The sequence below is a fragment of the Nelumbo lutea genome, chromosome 3 (genome assembly GCF_056320005.1).
Source record: "Nelumbo lutea isolate HS-2025 chromosome 3, American lotus-T2T, whole genome shotgun sequence".
NCBI lineage: Eukaryota > Viridiplantae > Streptophyta > Magnoliopsida > Proteales > Nelumbonaceae > Nelumbo > Nelumbo lutea.
The window spans coordinates 115,147,658-115,168,821 of NC_142686.1; the positions used below are offsets into that span (position 1 = coordinate 115,147,658).

General features: G+C 38.7%; 1 protein-coding gene and 1 long non-coding RNA gene across 3 annotated transcripts; both read left to right on the top strand.

Annotated features, from left to right (window-relative positions):
- Nucleotides 1–959: 959 nt before the first annotated feature.
- Nucleotides 960–15,320, top strand: LOC148867823 (DEAD box RNA helicase family protein). 2 transcript variants are annotated; one of them, XM_088977863.1, is made up of 8 exons: nucleotides 960–1,194; nucleotides 1,621–3,009; nucleotides 4,103–4,333; nucleotides 10,864–10,932; nucleotides 11,541–11,810; nucleotides 11,914–12,264; nucleotides 13,462–13,739; nucleotides 13,956–15,320. In XM_088977863.1, exons 2-8 carry the CDS (start codon nucleotides 1,648–1,650, stop codon nucleotides 14,911–14,913), a joined length of 3,519 nt encoding a protein of 1,172 aa, XP_088833989.1. In that variant the 5' UTR covers nucleotides 960–1,194; nucleotides 1,621–1,647; the 3' UTR covers nucleotides 14,914–15,320. The 2 variants fall into 2 exon arrangements, with proteins under 2 accessions (XP_088833989.1, XP_088833990.1); XM_088977864.1 differs by having other exon boundaries at nucleotides 1,625–3,009.
- A 274-nt stretch (nucleotides 15,321–15,594) lies between these two features.
- LOC148867824 (uncharacterized) lies at nucleotides 15,595–19,476 on the top strand. The gene is made up of 3 exons (XR_016109854.1): nucleotides 15,595–16,048; nucleotides 16,133–16,203; nucleotides 19,219–19,476. It is a non-coding gene; the product is annotated as an uncharacterized LOC148867824 (long non-coding RNA).
- The last annotated feature ends 1,688 nt before the right edge of the window (nucleotides 19,477–21,164 follow it).

The window sequence follows — 21,164 nt, forward strand, 5'->3', positions numbered from 1 at the left end:
TATAAGAGATGTTTTTATAATTGTCACTAACTTTAGGGGAGGTTTTTATATTTTACCACATTTTATATAATTTCTGCTCATGTGAAAAAGTTAAGTTTTATCCTGCCGGAAGATATCTTTACTGTAGGGCCCAATAATTAATGAAAAAGTAACACTATACAACTAATCAACAAGAAATAAATACCCACTAACCAAACTACGAAGGCTTTAATATCATTATATTAAATATTATAAAAGCTACCATGTTTATCTATCACCAATCACCAACTTGGTAAGTTAATTAGGGTGTAAGGTGTCACATTTTATTTTTTGTTCCCTCTTTTAGAAAACCGTTTTAAGGGCACATCTTGAGCTCATTTTATTTATTATTTTTGAAAAAAAACAACTTGAATTTATAATTATTTCCTTTTACAACCATAGTGTATTGGGCTTCAGAACCCAACTTATAAATAGAATTGATTAAAAATATGTATAAAATCAGGCTAACCCATGTAAAAGCTCATGTTTGGTGGTGTCAAGCTGGGTTGGGCTGCCCAATTCAAATAGAATACTTAGATGTGGAGATTTTCAATGGTGTAGCTATTCTTTTTGATGAAATAAATCATTAATTACAAATTAAACTTGATTTCATTATTTAAATTAAATAAAAAGCCCTAATCATTTTTACCACAAGTAGTGAGTTTATCTGATTAAAAAGCAATTGATAGAAAAATGAATAAAGGTTAAACAACCATTGAACCGAGCTCAGATCTACTCATCATGTGGTAGCGTTGTCGTTAGCAGATCCAGGGATTACTGTTGGCGTCTGCGTATTTGCGTATTTCCTTGTAATCAGGATGAATGGTCCAGATTGTGTTGATTCCCGAGGGTATAACCGTACAAGGGTTTGATAGTTCAGCGTAAACGGCTCGTTTACAATTCTCGTGTCCTATATATAACATAACCCAAGCAATTGGGTTGCTTTCCTGTTTTCGGGTTTTGGTGTTCGAACCAACCTTATAGATATTTTTTGTTTATTTTATTTTCCTCTGCGGTCTCCAAAATATCAGACGGCAGAAAAAAGGGAGGGGCCGAGGGGGATTTAGGGTTTACCGCTCTCCCTCCTCATTTATTCCGCACAAGGGCGAGCCAGAGAGACAGAGAGAGGGAGGATAATCTCTGTGGAACTCCAAAGGTAGCAAATTCCTCGATCAGGTAAACAAATTCTTTACAGTGCGAGGTTCTTGGTTATGGTGTGAGAACTGTAGCTCTCTTATCGACGAATATATCGTTTCAGTGCCCATGAACCTTTTTTTTTTTGGTTTTCTAGGGTTTACTGTTTTTGGCATCCTTGTTTGTCAAATTGATTACATTTTGTAGGACTACGCGTTTCAAATCGGTATAGTCTTAAACTATATAGGGTTGTAAATGTTAGAATTTCATGAATTGTTGGCATAAAGACGTTACCTGTTAATCTAGCTTTCGGCATCGGATCATGCTTTTTCTAGTTTTTGGTTTTTAGGTTTAGCACTGTAGCATTTTCTTGAATTTTTGTTTGAGAAATATAGGACTTCTTTCTCTTTTATATTTTGTCTCTAAGGATAGTGCTTGTGAAGCCTTATTCACCGATTGTTCTACAAGGTAGTGGCTTCTGGTAGAAGGATTTCTATGGCAACTGCGGAGGCAGCTCCAGCTTCGCTGGGTCCTAGATTTGCGCCAGATGATCCAACACTTCCAAAGCCTTGGAAGGGATTGATTGACGGAAGCACCGGCCTTTTGTACTATTGGAATCCTGAAACTAATATTACGCAATATGAAAGGCCAGTCAGTTTGCCCCCTCCATTGCCACCGGGCCCTCCTCCTGCGGCATCTACTCCAAAGCTGGCACCAATACCCATGGCCCGGACATTCCAACAGCCGAATGGTGTGTTAGGCCAGCAGGGGCAGCAAATGACTCAGGTGACAGCACAATCAGGGCAGCAAATTGCACAAGGCATTCAGCAGCAACAATTAATACCACAGCAACATGTTGCATCAGGTCAACAGCAGGCACAGCAAGCGGCACAAGCTACACAGCAACAGTCACAAATGACACCGGCTGTGCAACAGCAGCCACAAATGGCACAGGCTGTGCAACAGCAGCCACAAATGGCACAAGCTGTACAACAACAGCCACAAATGACACAGGCTGTGCAACAACAGCCACAAATGACACAAGCTGTTCTACAGCAAGGGCAGCTAATGCAGCATCAGTTTAGGCCACAAATGGTCCAACAGGTACCACAAATGCCACAGCAACTTGGGCAACAAACACCTCAACATCAAGGGCAACAAATGCCGCATCAACCTGGGCAGCAGTTTCAGTATCAGCACCTGCAGCAGATGTCATATCAGCAAACCCCACATCCACAGGGTTCACAGCATTTGCAGCAACCAGCACAGCAGGGTGCGCACCAGCAGGGGCCACAAATTCCTCAACAGCAGGCACAGCAGATTGGGAGTCAACAGGGACAGCCAATTTCCCAACAGCAGACACAACAGAATACATATCAACAGGGGCAGAAAATGGGATTTATACAGGAGGAAACTGAGTATCAACAAGGGAAACAGATTGGAATTTCAACATCACAGATCCAGCAGGCTGGAACTTCTTCTCTTCACAGTCTACCCACTGGAACTCATTCGATGCAGACTCCACAGATTGGTGCGCGGTCAGTTCATGCACAACAATTTGGTAGCCCTGCTGTGAGTGCACAACAAACTGGTTCACCATTGGTTCAAATGCCACAAATTGGGATGGATCCTGTTCTCCGGCAACAAATGGGTGGACCCATGGTTGGAAATCAGATGGGGCCATCTGTTATTCCTAATCAACAAGCTGGTGGACCCTCTACTGGTTTGAAAATAGAGTATGAAAATCCTCGTGGAAGAGCTGGTAATGATTTATACCACAATGCCAATAAGGAAGGTACAAGTATGGTTTCTCAGCCACCGGGGCTTACTACCATTCCCATGGGACGGAACCAGCAGGTAAGCTTTGATAACATTCCCATAGAATGCTTCTGATCGTGTTTATTAATGATGGAACATTATATATTGTCTAAGGCTTGAAGTGGCTCTGGGTCATGCTTTGATAACATTCCTGCAATAAAAAATGGAATATTATATCTTGTCTCTTGAAATGGCTCTTCCTCTCTAGAACACCTCAGAAGCAAGCTCTTGCACAGACCTATATGTGGATCTTTGTTTAGGTTCTACTGTCTTGTAGGATTTTATCTGGAATTTATTTGTAATTGAGTTCTGTACTTCTATTACATATTGTATATTACGAAGTATAAAAGTGTTCTGGGTCATGTTTTTCTTAATGTGTCTTACCTTTTGTATTAGCTTGCTGAATCTTTGATCATCACTTTCTTCCATTGTGTTGACTCCACTGTTGATCTTATCAAGTTGGGATAATGGAGTGGCCTTCTGTATAACCAATATTGCCATATTCAAAATTTTTGGCCAATGCTACATTTCATACAGTGGCCGTGTGAGTGACTATTGCCAATTTGCCATAACATTGTTTCAGAGGTGATTGAGTTGAGTGCTTCATAACCCTTCAACTCTGTCAAAATGTCACTGTACCAAACAGGTATTTGGGGCTTTAACCATTTTTTTTGGGGGGGTGGTGGTGGTGAGAGATTTAATTGTAAGGAAGTGTATCTATTTACTGCTTTATAGGGTTTGACATCACACCATGGATTGATTTCACTATTTATGTATGCAGTAACCTTTAGTCGATTTTCACTTCTCATGTTTTCAAAATATTACAAGTTAAGAAAACAAAGTGACATTATCCTCTGAATTGTCTGTTGTGAGGTAATGGATCCCAAGTTGAGTTGACCCCCATCCCATGATTCCTAAATTTAATCAAATACATGTAAGTAATATATATGTTTTCATTTCTCCACATGGCAGTCATGACGATATCTTATTTCTATATTAGTTAGAATGACAACCAACATACATGGACAAGAACTTGCAATAAAAAAAGAGAAAAGGAATAGTTTACCATGTTTCCGTTGTGTTGTACTTGAAATGAAGGGATATTGATGGCATTGTTGATATTTTGCAACAGGGAGTGTGGATGGATGGTGTTCCTCCCCAGAGAATGACACCTGGTCATGCCGGTGGACCAAACATTATGCCAGGGCATGCAATGCCTAACATGTACCATCATGCTGCTGTGGTACCACCTTTTCCTAGCAATGCACCACTAAGGCCTGCTTCAAGGATGTTTGGTTCAGTGGATGCTGGAAATCTGTCACCTGCTGAGGTCTACCGCCGACAGCACGAGGTTACTGCAACGGTTGGTATTTTACTTGGGTTTGTTTGTTCAATAATTTAAAAAATGGCCCAAAATATGAACCACTTCCCCTCTGGGTGGTGGATCAGCAGTTCAATCACCCGGCCAAATGGGTCAACTCGTGATATCATAAATTATATAATAAATTAAAAAAATAACAAATAGATAGATGCAGAGAACTGCAAAAAGTTAAAAAAATGGGCATGTCTCTAATATTAGCATTCATCCTATTAAACAAAATCTAGTGTAACAAATAATAATTAAAATATGTGGGGATATAAATTAAAATATCAAAAGGTTGCTTATACAGGCATTTTTTTTTCTGAGTACAAGTGCTTGGTGAGATACTGGTATCTTTGCATGATGAACCACCATGACATTCTGTTACAGTGAACCAAATGGCAGAATGCATAATTTTTAATGAAGAATTGATGCAGGGCCCACCCAAACAGCTGCTAATTGGGTGACTGGGATGGGTGTAAGCATCTTTTATCAGGCCACAAGGCCCTCATTTTGTTGCTATGAGATCTAGTTTTGGTTTGCCCAACAGAACAGGCTGGAATGATTATAGGAGACTTAAATAACCAACAAACTAAATTATCCAAAAAAATCAACAAATTATTAAAACAGAACTAATCAGTTAGTGAGAAGGGGGTTTCAAATGGTGCTGGAGAATTTAGTGAGGAGCTGGGTAGCCTTTGGAGGAAGTCATTGAAGCCAAATTTGGTGCAAGGGAGTTGGATTGGGAGGCGGGTAACAACTTGCAATCTTGTGGTACATTGGTTTGGAAATATATTGAAAAAGTATATCCTCAATTTTCTTAAGGTGTGCGTTATAAGGCGGGGAATGGTAATAGGGTTAAGTTCTGGATGGATGGTTGGTGTGAACAACAAGCTCTGTTGGAGGTGTATCCATATTTATTTTTGGCTACTTAGAACAGGGAGACTTTGGTAAAAGATTGTTACCCGTTGGTTAATGGTATTGCTACATGGGCTCCATCTCTTAGAAGGAATTTGAATGATTGGGAGGTGGAGCTGATGATGGATGTGCTTCAGTCTATTCGGCAATTCATTCCCTAGGTGGGGCAACCTGATTGCAGAAAGTGGAGGTGGGGGAATAGTGGGTCGTTTCTACACCAAGTTGGACCAATGCATTGTGGGTGACTTCCCTGCTAGCAGAATCTCAAAGTCTGCTGCCCCTTCAAAAATATATTTTTTGTTTGGACTGCAGCTTTGGGGAAGTGCCTGACTCAAGACAAGCTGGTTAGCAGGGGATTGCAGCTGGATCAGGTGGGATTTGTTTTCTATCCTTGGAGTTGGAGTCTGCTAACCGCACAGTCCTTGCTGTACCAAGATGTGGAGCACTTTTTTTTTTTTAAAGTGCTCTTGGGTGGGTGGATGGGGGTGCTTTCTTCATTCCATATTAGCATTTGTGATGAGCTGGAAGATTAAAGGGCTGAATAAAAAAGGGAATATTGTGTGGCGCTTGATTCCTATGGCTGTGTTATGGTGTACGTGGCAGAAGAGGGATGCTTGGATTTTTTGAAAACACAACATCAAATGTCCAAGTGGTGATGGGAAGGATTAAAGCAAAGCCATGTTCTTTGGTGCTTAGTACACAAGGAATTCCAGGGTTTAGAGCATAACAGATTTTTTTGACAGGGTTGGATAATTGCATTGTTTTCATGTTAACTTCTTGCTAATCGAATCTTTGTATAGTCCCTTTTGGGTGTAAATGTGCCATACTTCACCTTTTTTCAGAAAATAAAGGATGTAATCTCTAACATTCTAAAAGAAATGCAGAAAGTCTAGAGATAGATGAAGTGTAAAGACGAAGAAGAATCATAGTGAGAGAATAAATAAAAAACAAAGAGGGCGATGGGAGAATAAAGAAAAAAGTATAGGGGGATAAGCTTGCAATGGAATAAAGGTAGGCCAAAATAGGAAAATATTAAGAATGTTTTAAGGTTTTTTTTTTTTAATGAATGATAAGAGCAGTGGGAGAATAAAGAAAAAAGTATAGGGGGATAAGCTTGCAATGGAACAAAGGTAGGCCAAAATAGGAAAAGATTAAGAAAGTTTTAAGGCTTTTTTTTATGAATGATAATAGATTTATTAATTCAGAAGCTAATTTAGAGTGAATCCATACAACATCCTAGGGAGAGGCGCGAGCTGCAGCCCCTCCTTGAATCTTACAAGTAGCTAAGAAAGAAAAACAGGAATCACAGCTGAGCCCAAAACACTTCTTCCCTATTTACCCCTTGCTTGGCTAACACATTTGACAAAGTATTTGTTGATCTCTCCACTCATTGTACAGTGACCAACATATTCCTTGTCAACCAACTGAATTTCTTCATTTCATTCTTATAGCACCACATAGCTTCTTTAGGATTTTTTCAACCAACCCACCACCACTTTGGAACCCCCTTCGATTATTAGGTGTTGTATTCCAACTGGTTTGCAAATTGCACCCCTTGTACATTAGCTAATAGCTCTGCCCTAATAGAGTCCCCAATTCCTAAGGGACCTGAGTAGAGCAACAAAATCTATCCCTTCTCATTTCTCAAAGCACTCCCATTCCGGATAATCCTAGATTACCCATGCTACTTCCATCAAAGATCAATTTCAATGAGCCTTCAGATGGAGGAGACCATCTTGTAATTGATTTGTCCTTTAGGGGTGAATACCTCGCTATTGTTGATCAGTTTCTCCAAAGGTCATTAAAGGAGAATTGATGAAAGATTTCCCAAGGGGGGAACTGGTCTTTCAATTCTTGATTGCTCCTTTCTTTTTCTTGAAAAATTCTAGCATTCCTTTCTTCCCAAAGAGTCCAAACCAAGGTAGTGCGAGCACATCTCCACATAATTCTCCCTATTTTTGTAGGTAAAAAAATGTAGAATGGTTGAAGAGCATGCGAATTTCTACTGGTAGACTCCAACTACTCCCAAACAACGAAAGTAGCCAAGCCTAAAGGTCTACAGAAAAGGGACAAGATGTTAATAGGTGGTAACAATCCTCACCGTGAGCTCTACAGAGGATACACCAATTAGGAGAAATATAGAGGAAATGTCTTCTCTTTTGCATGTTATCTAAAGTGTTTACTTTCCTATGGAATACTTATCAACAAAACACCATAATCTTTGGGGGAACTGGCCTGCACCAAATTTCTTATGACGGAAAGAGTTGTTGAGTAGAGAGTTTAGAGATGGACTTGAAAAAAGAAGCACAAGTAAAGGTTCCATTAGGTCTAGGAGTCCACACTCTTTTATCTGGCTTGGAAGGATCCAAACAAACCTGATTAAGACAACAAAGCAAGACAGAAAGAGATTCAATTTCATCATCCCCCTCTACGAAACCCAAAATCCCAAGTAGGATCTAAGGGTGTTCCCAAAGATGAGACAAATTTTGAGACCACCTCTTTTTTATACAAAGAAACAGAAGGTGCTGCTAGGTTAGCCTTGATACACCAGCATCTCATCCATTCTCTGACCTCCCATGAATGCTTCCCACCACCTCATGCCACAGCCTCCCTCTTTCCAATGTCCATCGCCACAACCATTTCCCTAACAGAGCTTGATTTTTTCTAGTCACCCTCCCATGTCCCAAACCCCCCTCTTCTTCAAGTATGAAGATAGCATCAATAAAATCTGTTTTTTTTTTTTGTTGAATAACATCAATAAATATCTGTTGTAAGGATAAATAGGAACGTGATGGAGTTAGTGCCATTAGGTTTATCTAAGAATCTCTACCAAACCGTAAAACTGTAAGAAGAATTCAAATTCCCATCATTAATATTCATTCACCGGCCTTCAGTCTCAAATGAGTCTTTAGAATGATATATGTAGATTAGCATCAAATCTTTTTGAGACTTGCAAGGTAATCATCTTCTTAACATATGCAACTTAACAAGGGAACACTTGTTTAACACATTGTGTACAGACAGCCAACTCTTTAAATTCTCTACTACTACATTGATCATCCCTGACTCTGAGATTGACATCTGTTAAAAAATTCTGCAATTCCTTTCAAGCCATATTGCCCACAAAATTGCAGCTGGAACTGCTGACCAACAGACCTTTCCTTTCCTAGACATGCCTGAGATTTACCATTCTTCTCACAAGTCCTTTATTGATCTGGGTCAGCACAACTGCAGGTTCAAAGCTCTGAGAAAATGGGGTCGAACTGCAGCACTAAACCTACAATGCAGAGATAGGTGATTTGAAGTTACCTCCCTTCTGTTTTAGAGCACACAAAGTAAATTTGGAACATTAAAGCCTCTCTTCAGCAACAAAATCTTTGTAAGACATTTTTCGCAAGCTACCACCAGGAAGAAAAACTTTAGTTTCAAAGGAGCAGCAGCCCCCCAATTATCTTTGCTTGTGAAACAATCCCTTGCCTCCCCAACAAGATCTTTATCGAAAGACTTCACGTAAACTCTCTAGATTGTGTTCACTTCCAACTTCTGGTATCTTGAGCTTGTTGGTTTACCTTTAGGTGCTGATTTTGAAGGGTTGCGAAGTGTTAGGCTTCCATATCCAATTCCAAATCATTAAAACTTCTCCTGGAGGAAGGGGTCCAGATGGTCCTGTTATTCTCCACTGCATATGATTCAGAAACTCTAACTAATCTATTTTTGGTCGCATAAAATAGGGCCAGGATCATCTCCTTTAAAGCTCTGTCCCCACGTCAAGGGTCAAATTTTTGATTGAGAGAATCTCCATGGGACCACACTTGCGCTGGCAACTGTGGGAATGGGTCCAGGGTATGGGCTATCTTGGATAATGGTAGGGGAAAGAAAGGTGCTGTGAATGAGAATTGGTTCTGACTGGGCGACCAGGGGTTCTGAGTTTGAGATGGAGAGTTGAGGCTAGATGGAGATAATAGCTAGCTGGCTTTCTAAACATAAATATGCCATTAGAAATGATGCTTTCCTCTCAATTTATCTTCTCACATAAGTTCATTTCTGATCCCATCCTTTCTGTTTTTCCTAGATGAAAAGCAATATGCTTTTCATTTTCTAAACATAAATATGCAGGAAGACACAATATGGAAGACACTAACTATTCATGTGCCCTACCCTGACAACTGTGCAAAGATACAATCATGTTTCTTCTATTACAACATGGCCCATTTATGGACCCAGCAGTAGGGGACAAGTCCACCCTTTATGACTCATGTTTGCTCAAAATAAGACATTGTAGACCCCACTTAAGAAATAATTTAAACTATTGATCTTTCAAACCTATTACATTTAAAAATAGAAACTAAAAAAACAACTAAATACATCAAAAGTGGAAGAAAACATTAGCAAAATTTCCTCTAGATTTTTTTTTAATTTATTAAAAGTAGAAACTGGGAAATTCTTGATTTTGTTTCACTTCAACGAGAATGCCCTGGAACTAGTCTCTAGGTGCACTCAGCTCTATTTGGCCTCCCATAGGGTGCAGATGTGCAGTTACACTTGTGAGGCTTACATGACAATTTGTTAGGCTTCTCATATTTTCTCTTAGAGGATACCAGTTTTGCCCCTTTTTTTGAATTTGCTATCTTTCATTCTCTCTGAAAATATGATTATACAATTGGGTCTCCACCCCTAGATCTTTCCCCCCTTTTCATTACTCCTCTTCCTAAATATTTTACTAGCATACAATTGTATTTGTACCCTTCTTTAGTAGTTGTTTACAGACAATTGCTCTATTAAATTATTGTATTATAGTATCATGTTTGAAATATTAAAATTAATAGATTTAAAATGTTAATATCTTTTCGATATGATGACTAGCCATTGTTTGAATTGAAATTCAGTAGCATTTATTTAAGAGCGTTGCTATTATTTTAACTTGTATGCATTCTGTATATAAATCTTGGTACCTGGTCTTGAATTTAGTATTTTTTGCCAAATTCTATTCAATACACATCTAGGCACTCCACCATTGCCTAAAATCTACACATTTGAAACTGTGATCATCTGATCATCATGATCAGGTTCACCTTGATTGTTGTCTTTTTTATTGTGCTTGAAATTATTATGATACTTCTCTTTATCCCATTTAGCGATTTTTGCTATCCAATTCAACTGCACTTATTGGTTAATGTGGTAGTTATTTTGTTGATAAGGGCTGTTACTCAATGTTGTCCTGGCCTATATAATGCACATGGTTAATAAATGTGACTTTTCAGTTTGCTGCAATGTATTAACACTATAATGATTGGTATTTTCATATATTTCTTTTTGAAGTTACTTTTCCTGAAATGCATTGTCTATGTATGTCTAATCATTTTACTCGTGTCAAGAATATTCATCTCCTTAATTTATTTATTTTTGGGGATGCTATTATGATTGGTGACAGAATATCTGGTATGGCACTAGTCTTTCTCATTTAGTTCTTATGATTGCTAGTACTGCCTGGAATTTGTTATGACCTCTCAGCGCCGTTGTGGAATCTTTCCTTTTATGTTTTTTGTGGATTTTTTTATTATTCTCTTTGTTTTTAGTGTGAGGTATGATTTTGATTTGTGAAACAAAATACTCAGGGTGACAATGTTCCTGCTCCCTTCATGACATTTGAAGCTACTGGTTTCCCTCCAGAAATACTCAGAGAGGTAGGTTTCACTACTCTGAATTATCCTAATTCTTGATGTTGTTGATTGGCCAAATATCCAATAGGGATTGTAGTTTTTTCCTTTTTGGGTGCTAGTCTTTCCTTACTGTATGAATTTATAGATGTTTAAACTCATCTATTTTCACTTGTCGCAGGTGCGATATCTGCTCCAGAAGAGGAGCATATGTCGTACGCTGTGCTGCTATACGCACCCTGATGCACAGCAACTTCTCTGTCCCTTGGGGGCTGCAAAATGAATACTTGGAGCCTTACCTGGGCAAGTTTTAGGAGGGTGGTGGGCCCTGCTTCCAATTCAGACATGACGAGGCTGGGGCTTTCCTGCTTTCTTCACTCTACCACTTGGTCTGAGATGGCCCCTTTTGCTGCCTCAAGTTGCTTCAGTAAGCAACTATATACACATGGGGTTGTTTTATAGTTATTTTTATACTTCTATCTTTATATAATGCATGGTCTAAATTAGTTTGTTATAATGATTTGTAAAACGTGGATGGACAACTATCTTTTTTGTTTGTTCAGTATGTGGGCAATTGTCTTTACTAGAAGTGTTTGGCTTATGATTTCCTTATTGTTTGCAATTTTCTGTTTCAGATACATCTTGCTGGTTTTTCTTCTCCCACACCAATACAGGCACAGACATGGCCTATTGCACTCCAGAGTAGGGATATAGTGGCCATTGCCAAAACAGGTTCTGGGAAGACCTTGGGTTATCTGATTCCTGCCTTCATCCATCTTAGACAATGTCAAAATAATCCTCAGAATGGGCCAACAGTTGTGGTTCTGGCTCCAACACGTGAGCTTGCAACACAAATACAAGATGAGGCTATCAAGTTTGGTCGGTCTTCGCACATCTCTTGCACTGTATGTCCCATATGGTGTCTTAAATAATAGTCTTCTACTTCTTTCCTTTTACCTTTTTGCCATTTAAAATGTTGATCTAGTAATGGCTCGATTCATGTTTCAGTGCTTGTATGGTGGAGCCCCAAAGGGCCCCCAGCTTAGAGATTTAGATCGAGGGGCAGACATTGTTGTGGCAACTCCTGGTCGGCTCAATGACATTCTTGAAATGAGGAAGATCGACTTCCGTCAAGTTTCCTTACTTGTGCTTGATGAGGCAGATCGAATGCTTGATATGGGTTTTGAACCTCAAATACGTAAGATTGTGAATGAGATTCCCCCACGCAGGCAGACTCTCATGTACACTGCAACCTGGCCCAAGGAGGTTAGAAAAATAGCAGGAGATCTACTGGTTAACCCCGTCCAGGTGAACATAGGGACTGTCAATGAGCTTGTTGCGAACAAAGCCATCACACAGGTAAACTGTACATATTTAGAAAATGGCAAATGCAAAGTATTTACTGATACTCTTGTCACGAGGAACTACGTTGATGATGCAGCATAGATAAGGGGTCCTAGAAATTTCAGATCTCGTGGTCGGCTTTGTGGGGTGAAGGAGGGGCTTTTGGTGATTAAGGATGGAGAATAGGAATAGAGAAGAAAGTAGATAATTTACTGTGATGTTGTCCACCAAAGAATGTACGAAAGATTAAAAAGAACTCTTGCTGTTATAGTAGATGACAAAGCAATACATTACTTAGGCTGCATTCGGCATTCCTTAAAATAAGGACATTTTAACCGCAAAAGGAGCTAAGTCCTTAAAATAAGGAATGCCAAATGCAGCCTTAGAAGAACAAAAAGGTATGAGGGAAGGAGAACTTACAACAACCAGAACAGATCGATCAAACCAAACTTTTTTCTTCAAATCAATTGCCCTTTTGATGACAACGAGGCTATTTATAGACTCACCATGAGAACTGGGATGACCCATTTACAGACGCAAATTAGATTAGGGAATTGACCCAAAACAATTTATAATTGCTTTGAAATTAAGGCAAACCCATAGATGGACCATAGAGACACTTAAAATATGAACGATGCTCCTAAAACAACTGTAATGACACTTTACTAATTTCATTTACAGACTCAAATTTCATATTTTCCTTTTATTACTCATTTTTCTTATCTTCATTTTTTTCTTAGAACTTTCTTATTTAATCTTATAATCTATTGTCTGCTCCTCTGTGTCTTGTCTATTGCATTTCAACTTATGCCTATCTCTATTATCTTATTTAAATTTTCTATATATTACTAGAACTATTTCCAGTTAAGCTCAAATCCAGAATGGTATTTTTGGTGTATCTGAAAAACCAATTAGTATCCCAGTTTGTATTATCTTATAGTTTTTCACTGGAACATGTCTTAGGCCATAAATTGATCTTGTTCATTGTATTCATTTGTTTCTGTTGTCAATTTTCCTTCCCCTTGTATTTTAGAAAGTAATCAACTAGAGATATGGTGGTCAGGTGACATTGATTTTTGTGCGTTATTGTTGAGATATTACATTCCTTTGTCCCAATTTGAGAATTAGAGATATTGGATTCCTTTGTCCCCATCCGTCCTAAAAAGGGAGAACCACCCTCTCTCTAAATCATGTGTTCATTTTATTCTGCAGTATGTTGAGGTAGTCCCACAGATGGAGAAGCAGAGGCGCTTGGAACAAATTCTCAGAGCTCAAGAACGTGGGTCTAAGATTATCATCTTCTGCTCGACAAAGAGGTTATGTGATCAACTTGCACGCAGTATTGGGCGTAACTTTGGTGCTATTGCAATCCATGGAGACAAGTCTCAGGGTGAGAGGGACTGGGTTCTGAATCAGTTCCGCAGTGGAAAGTCCCCTATTTTAGTTGCCACTGATGTTGCTGCTCGGGGACTTGACATTAAAGACATTAGGTTAGTTGTCCTTTAATCGTTACCATCTGCTGAAGAAAGGATGGAAAGCAGGAATAGCAATCCTTGTTTGCTTTCACATGTACCTCATATAGTTCTTTTTCCGACTTAAAAAGAGGTTTATATTTGTAACATTGTTAGGATATTTTGTACCCTTTACCGATAAAAAAATATTATTAGGATATTTGTCATCTGACTTTTTTTGGTGCTCTTTTCTAGGGTGGTTATCAATTATGACTTTCCAACTGGGGTCGAGGATTATGTCCACCGAATTGGAAGAACTGGAAGGGCAGGTGCAACGGGGGTGTCGTATACCTTCTTCTCTGATCAGGACTGGAAGTATGCAACTGATCTTGTTAAAGTTTTGGAGGGGTCAAATCAACGAGTTCCACCAGAATTGCGGGAGATGGCTTTGCGTGGTGGGCCCAGTTTTGGCAAGGGCCGGGGTGGGATGAACCGTTGGGAATCTAGCAGTGCACGGTGGGATTCTGGGGGCCGTGGTGGCACGAGGGATGGTGGCTTTGGTGGCCGGGGTGGCATGAGGGATGGTGGTTTTGGGGGCCGTGGTGGGAGAAATGAAACTTTTGGTGGACGTGGAAACCGGGGACGAGGATTTGGGCCTGGTGGAGGTGCGAGTGGCAGGGGAAGATATGATCGGGCTCCGTATGATAGGCGCAATAACATGGATGGTAGGGGGAGGTATGATAACCGAAGAGGAATTGCAGATAGGAGTAGAGGTAGAAGTTACAGTAGAAGTTATAGTCCCAGTCCAGAAAGGGTGCGGACATGGGATTATAGCAGAAGCAGAAGTAGAAGCCGAAGCCGAAGCAAGAGTCGTAGTTGGAGTCGGAGTCGGTCCCGTAGCCGCAGTTTCAGCCGTAGTCGCAGCCGCAGCTTCAGCCGTAGTCGGAGCCAGAGCCAGAGCCGGAGCCAGAGCAAGAGCCACAGTTATGATCGATATCAGAGGGAAAACGAAAGGGATCACGACCAGATTACAGCAGCACCTGATTACGGGGCTCCTCCAGAATCCCCTATGTCACCAGGAACGCAAGGTGGCTCATTCCCTGGGATTGAACCTGTTGCACCGGAAATGTTGGCTGACGGTTCTGGACCTATATACCCTGTCAATGCTGTCATTGGAGCTGTGCCAAGCTTTCAGCCGGTGAATGAACCCTAGTTGCTTTGCAGAATAGGTATTTTTGTGGGTCTTTTTTTCGTTTTGTCAAAGGTGTCCCGTCTGGTTATGTTATTGATAGTTGGTGGATCATGGTTCTAGCGGGGTTCCATATGTCCACAAACGAAGTAGGACAACATTGTGGTGTGGGATGAAAGGAATGTGTTGTGCCAAATATTAAGGGGGCATCTTTTTAATTTCCCAATTCTTTGGCTGACAAACTATTACTGTATTCATACGACGATGTGACCAATTGGGGGATCAGGGAAGGGAATGCTGCTTTGAGGTGGGTGGGATGGATGGCTGAGGCGAATACTTGTCATTTTATTATTGAGGTAGTGTTGGAAATGTACACTCATGATTCATCCACTCATCCATTAAAAAGGTATTGATTTGGGTTAAATTAAAAAGCTCCATTAATTAGGTTGTAACCTCTTCTGGATATGGGTTTTCTCCTTGCATCAATCTTAGAAAAAAAAAATGACTGAAACCACTCTCTACCTAATACAACATTTCAAAATTTTCAATACCCTTATTTAATACATCATTCCCTTGAATTGGCATCAGTATCCCAATTTCATTGTTCTCAACCTTTCAAAAAAGTACAAATTTATGAGAAGGGATAAATAAAGTTTTTTTTTTGGTAAATCTTGGCACTTAAATCTAAGAAGCTTAAAAATGCATGGGAGAATCCGAGTATAACCCTTGAAGGAACACCTTAATCCATTGGGCTGCGTTTGGAAGGAGTGTAAATTTTGGTTGAGTGCATTATTGCACTCCGGTCTAGAATTGCATGTGTTTGGAAATAGTGTAAAAAAGCCTCTATTATCGATGGAAATTTGCAAACACCCGATGATTTACATTGATTTAGTGGTGGAAAACTACATCGTTTTTTTTTGAAGTAAAAAATCACGCCCTATTTCATCGAGAGAAATAGAAGAGGAATTTATGCTCTTCCACTGGCACGAAAATTTGAGATCTGAGCAATGACTATTATTCTCAGATTTGAGATATGAGGAGTCCGAAACATCCACCAACAGCCTTGAGAATCCGAGCGTCAGCGTTTAAATCTGCGTTGAGATCTGAACACTGAACCTCGTCTCTGTTGAAGTTTGCATTGAGGTCTGCGTTTAAGCAGGTGAAAGAACAACGATCATTTTCACTTCTCCATCCGATTTACTGAACAGATATTGATCTAGTGTTATTTTGTTCTTTTATTTAGTTTTTCTCTTGTTCGAAGCTCCTGACCAACATCGTTTTTAGATCCCCTTCAACGTATATCTAAAAGTGAAAGTAAGATTCTCCTGTACCTGATTTTCATTGTCAAATACTGCTGCAAGATTTCTCCTGTACCTGATTTCTTTCAAATACTAATTGCATACCCTATTGACATATTACCGGCTCATGTCTCCTAGACCCAATTTTCTTAATTTCTGGTCTTTCTTTTTCCCTTCGGTTTTCAGTAATCAAATTATTTCTGCACATTACTCATTGCAATGAAGATAATATCAGTTATAACCTCACCAGCAAAAGGCAAAAGAACAAAATCATTGATGAATACTACTGGGGCAACTCGAGTATTTGATGTATATTATAATAGTGAAATATTACTTATTCGGTAATTCTTTTTTTTTTGGTAGGTATTATTTATTTGTTTGGTAATTCTTTGTTATGGCATCCCTAATAGCTCTCAGCAAAATTAAATAGGATTGTTACATATAATCTGATATCATAAACCAATTTCTATCTATCCATATGGTGATTTTTAGATATTCAAAGACTAATAGTATCCTTAGTTCGGTTCAAAATCTTCCCTACAGAATATATATGCATAAGTTACAGTTAAATAAAGAAATGCATGCATTGATATGGGCCTTTTGAACTATAGACTCCTTAAAAATGAAAGGAAAAAAGCCATACCAGTTGTGCACTGCTGTCTTTGGGTTCAATTGCTTGCCAAAGTTGTTGAAGGTTTCCTCCCTGTTCATTTTACAAATGCACAAATGAGATGGTACATATAGATAGGTAGATGGATAGTACTGGTTTAGAAAACCTTGAGCCCAGGTCCTTTACCAATTAACCATTTCATATCCATGGGATAGTACTATATGTTGTGCTCTGAAGACAAAGTATTTATATGCATAAGATTCATTCATCCCATGCTTGATTAACCTTCACATAAAATACTTGTTTAAAGCTTGTTTGATGAAAATTATTGATCAATAAACATCCAAGTAACCTGAAATAGAAGAACAGAACTAGACCCTTCCAAAATCCCAGTATAAAGTGATGAAACATCCTAAACATAACATATACACAACTGTTTAAATGGTGTATCACTATTATTTCCAATTTATATCAATTTCCCCTGAGTTGGGGTTAAAGCTGAGTTGGTCAATAGTTTGTCTGAGTTGAGTTGAGTTCTGTTAAGAGGTGTGAGACCAGGGATAGTTTGGTGTCTTTACCTGTCATTGTGATATGACAACAGTTTAAGCTCTGCCCCACTTCATTAAAGAAAGAATAGACCTTTTATATGTACTCTAAAACATATAAACAAGGAAGTTGTCAATTGGTGGGAGATCATTTTATTTTCTCCCACTTGTTTCTTATCTATACAACATTTACATGGTACCAGAGCCAGGTTCATCTCTTATAGAAGCACTTAAGTGACCTCTGACCACTCTTAGAAATTCACTAGTGACCTGCAGTTGATGCTAGAAAGTTTTGTGGACTATCACAGCAACCCATGATCTCTTCTGGGTGTTCAGTGTGACCTGCAATCACTTTTACATAGGGTTTAAGGTCCATGATCCATACTAGAAGTGGCATTAAGATTGCAGAACCCACTCTATTTGAGTTTCTTTTAGGAGATCAGTGTCTCCACTCAATTCCATCCTTGAGTGGGTCAAGTCTATTTTCATTTTTCTACTCAGTTACAATCACCACATGTGACTGTGGAATGATGCATGTGGTTCTTTAGACTCTGTAATTGATTTTACTAAAGAGGTGTGGACATGTGCAATGAGATATGATGCTATTCTTGAAGTCCAGTGACTCCGAACCATCGGGCTAATGACATAGAATCTTGCTGATATGACTCTGCAATACATTGATGACAGTGGTAGTCACATTCTAGAGGGTGCTTAGTTTTTAGAATTAATCTGTACATTGAAAGCAAATAGAGTCAGTGTGGGACTTTACTAGCTTTGGCCAGAGTGCCAGACTGATGCGAGGACTCAGTCAGTAGTGGATTAATTTAATGATGTATTTCAGGAACCAATTGAAATACCATCCCCATGTCCCCTCCCTGAACCATGCTATCACACTGATTGAAGGAGCAAAACCAATCTAAGTCCATATAGATACCCACCAAGTTATACAAACCACTGCATATTAGTAAAGCTTGTTGTCTTTTGCCTAAAATTTCTTTTACTTCTCTGCTTTCACCTATAGTGGTCCTTGGCACTATAACTTGGGAAAGGGTAGCCTCACTTTCTCAGTAATAGGTTGAGTCTCATAACAGATTTCATGAATTAGAACATCTCCATGGTCTTATAGGTGATCCAAGTATGAGGGTTTGGTTCCAGTAGCTTTATAATTAGTAGAAAAGGCATGAACTTGAAATCTCCTCCATAAATCTTCTCATACATGGTGACGATATTGTCATCCTGGAATGCCAAGAAAATGAGTGTGGCTACCACAAGATATATTGAAAAGGGATTTTGTGGGGTTGAATCATGAATTTCTTACTCCCATCTTCTTGGTTAGGAATTTAGAGGTGATAGAAGGTTGCACAAAGTCATTCCAACTCTATTTGTTTTGTTTTCATTGCCATGGTAGTTGGTTCTGTATTTTCTCTATTTTCATGCCCAATGCAATTATATAGAAAACTTTATAATTTTCAATGATCATCTTCATTCCTAAAATTGGGATCTGCATCATTTTTTTTTGGCATGGATTAGGCATTATTATTGAAAAATTCCTTGGCCTCCATTTGGTTTCATCTGTTACGAGAAGATTGTCTAGGAATTAAAGCATAGAAAGAGAAACGGTAAACAAAAATTAGCTCGATGGATGCTTGGGATCCTGTTGGAGACCCATTCAAAAAGTTTGGTGATTGGATTAAATATGGCTTGATTGCTCTATTAATTATGGAAGTTAGTAGATGCATTTGGACAGTCAATGCCTTTATAGCATAATAAGGTTTCCTTTTAAAATACTAAAACATTTGGACAGTCAATTCAGCAGTTACCAGACGACTACTTTGACAAATTCTAACACAATGTCACTTTTTTTACAATATGGCAGTGTTAGGACTCCTCGTGTCTGAGTTGGACAAAGAAATACCCTGGCATCCTTGTAACATAGCCCAGAACCAGGAAAACACAGGCAGGTTTGCAGGGTTGTTAACTGTACTGAATCAATAATGTCCTAAACAAAGACTATACCAATGAATACCTTGTAAATCTTCCCTCATCTTGAGGGAGGGAAACAATGTCTGAAGTAACTACTTTCTATACAAAATATTTACTGAATCAAGTGCTTTACATTTTGGATTGTTAAGTATTTCATAGATTTTCAATGGTGCAGTTGATATCTGTGTGCTTAAACTACTGCCTTTTCTTTTCCTCATTTTTTTTAGTTTGTACCTTGAAAACATCCTCTGGCAGTACCTTTATGCAAAGCCAATCAGCATGGAGTTCAAATCACAGGATGGCCACCTTTAGTAAACACTACTACAATGTGAAATCTTCAAGCCATATCAGCACCTCATTTCTCTACGAAGCAAAGCATCCACAAAAAAGTAACAATTTCAAGAGATAAGATGAAATGAAAGGACATAAAGCAAACAATTGCAAACATCCAACGTCGAATGACTATTCTACATAAACTATTAGTTGTGCAAAATATAAGAAAAAATAGTAAGTTGCAGGTCAATTGCTGATGTAGGAAACTGTAAAGAGAACTGGATCATGGAAATATATTGTGAGGAAGACAGATAAAAACATAATCACAAGTCCATTTTTCAATCTCTTTATTTCTTTCTTTTGTTTTGCATGGGGTGGTGTAACATTGTAATTCTATCAATGAATTCATAGAGATCATTTGCAACACTTCTAGAATAGAATACTCATTATTGGAACAGTGGAAGAAAATACCAAAATATCATACCATTTTGAAACTCCATGTCCACCCTAGATCATTGTATCTAGCAAGCAAACAACCCTCTTTTGGTTTGAAACCGTCACTAAGAAGTGCAGAGCGCAATGCTTCCTCCTTCTGAAGAACAATGTCTTCAGTTGGTTTTCCACTGAATTTCAATACTGCAACAATGCCCCCTTCACTTTTCTCAAGATAAGTGCTTCTTTGTTTGGATCTGGCAAACTGATTGAGAAGCATACTTATTAAATTATTTCACACATCAAACTAAATAGGCATGAGAAAACTATTTCTCAAGAGAGAATTTACTCCTTTAACTACTTCGGCAATTTTCTATAACATAACAACTTAAATGTTTGAACCCAAATTTTTTTAGTGCTTTATTTTTGGTATTTGAATAGTTGGGTTAGTGAGTCAGAGGTTAGTAAAGACACAGGGTGGGGAAGGGATTGGGTGCACTTGAGACCTAGTGGCCATACCACAAAGAGCCTGCAGACATGTTTGTTTGATCTTGTGCCTCCACTATGGTAGGAATGGCTTGCCACCAACTCAACTGAGGGCTGGCTCCTTGGTGTGTTAGCTGGTTTGTTCCAGCATTGGTGTGGAATCGAATCCTGCAACTAGCACTTTGGGGAAAAAAAGGGGTCAAGGGGGAAGTTATTAATGGTGCATGGCACCGAATACCAAAAAATAAAAAAAAACTATGGAACATTTGGTTGTTGTGTTTTACTGATTCCAGTTTTTATGTTTCTTTAATGATCCATTTAGTGACTAGTATTTATTTTTATGATATATTTATAATCTTTTTAAATTTTAGTTATGAACCAAAGCAAATAATAAAAGTATCACCTGCGCAGATCTTTCTCTAATGGCAGAACTATTTGAATAGATACTTTAGACAAATCAACATCAAATGCCTAATTGAACACAAGAGTAGTCATTGGGATCTTCTTTATAGAGGAATTCTTTCCAAATATATACCTAAAGAAATACCATTAACTCTCATAAATTATTCCACAGAGGATACCTTCTCTGCAAAACTTTAAAACAACAAAGTAGAAACCAGGCTCGTCTTTAAATTTAGCTATCTCAAA

Coding starts and splice junctions, on each gene's coding strand:
- LOC148867823 (XM_088977863.1), top strand. CDS start 1,648: ATGGCAACTGCGGAGGCAGCTCCAGCTTCGCTGGGTCCTAGATTTGCG. Junction 3,010..4,102: donor CCATGGGACGGAACCAGCAG/GTAAGCTTTGAT, acceptor ATTTTGCAACAG/GGAGTGTGGATGGATGGTGT. Junction 11,811..11,913: donor CTTCGCACATCTCTTGCACT/GTATGTCCCATA, acceptor TTCATGTTTCAG/TGCTTGTATGGTGGAGCCCC.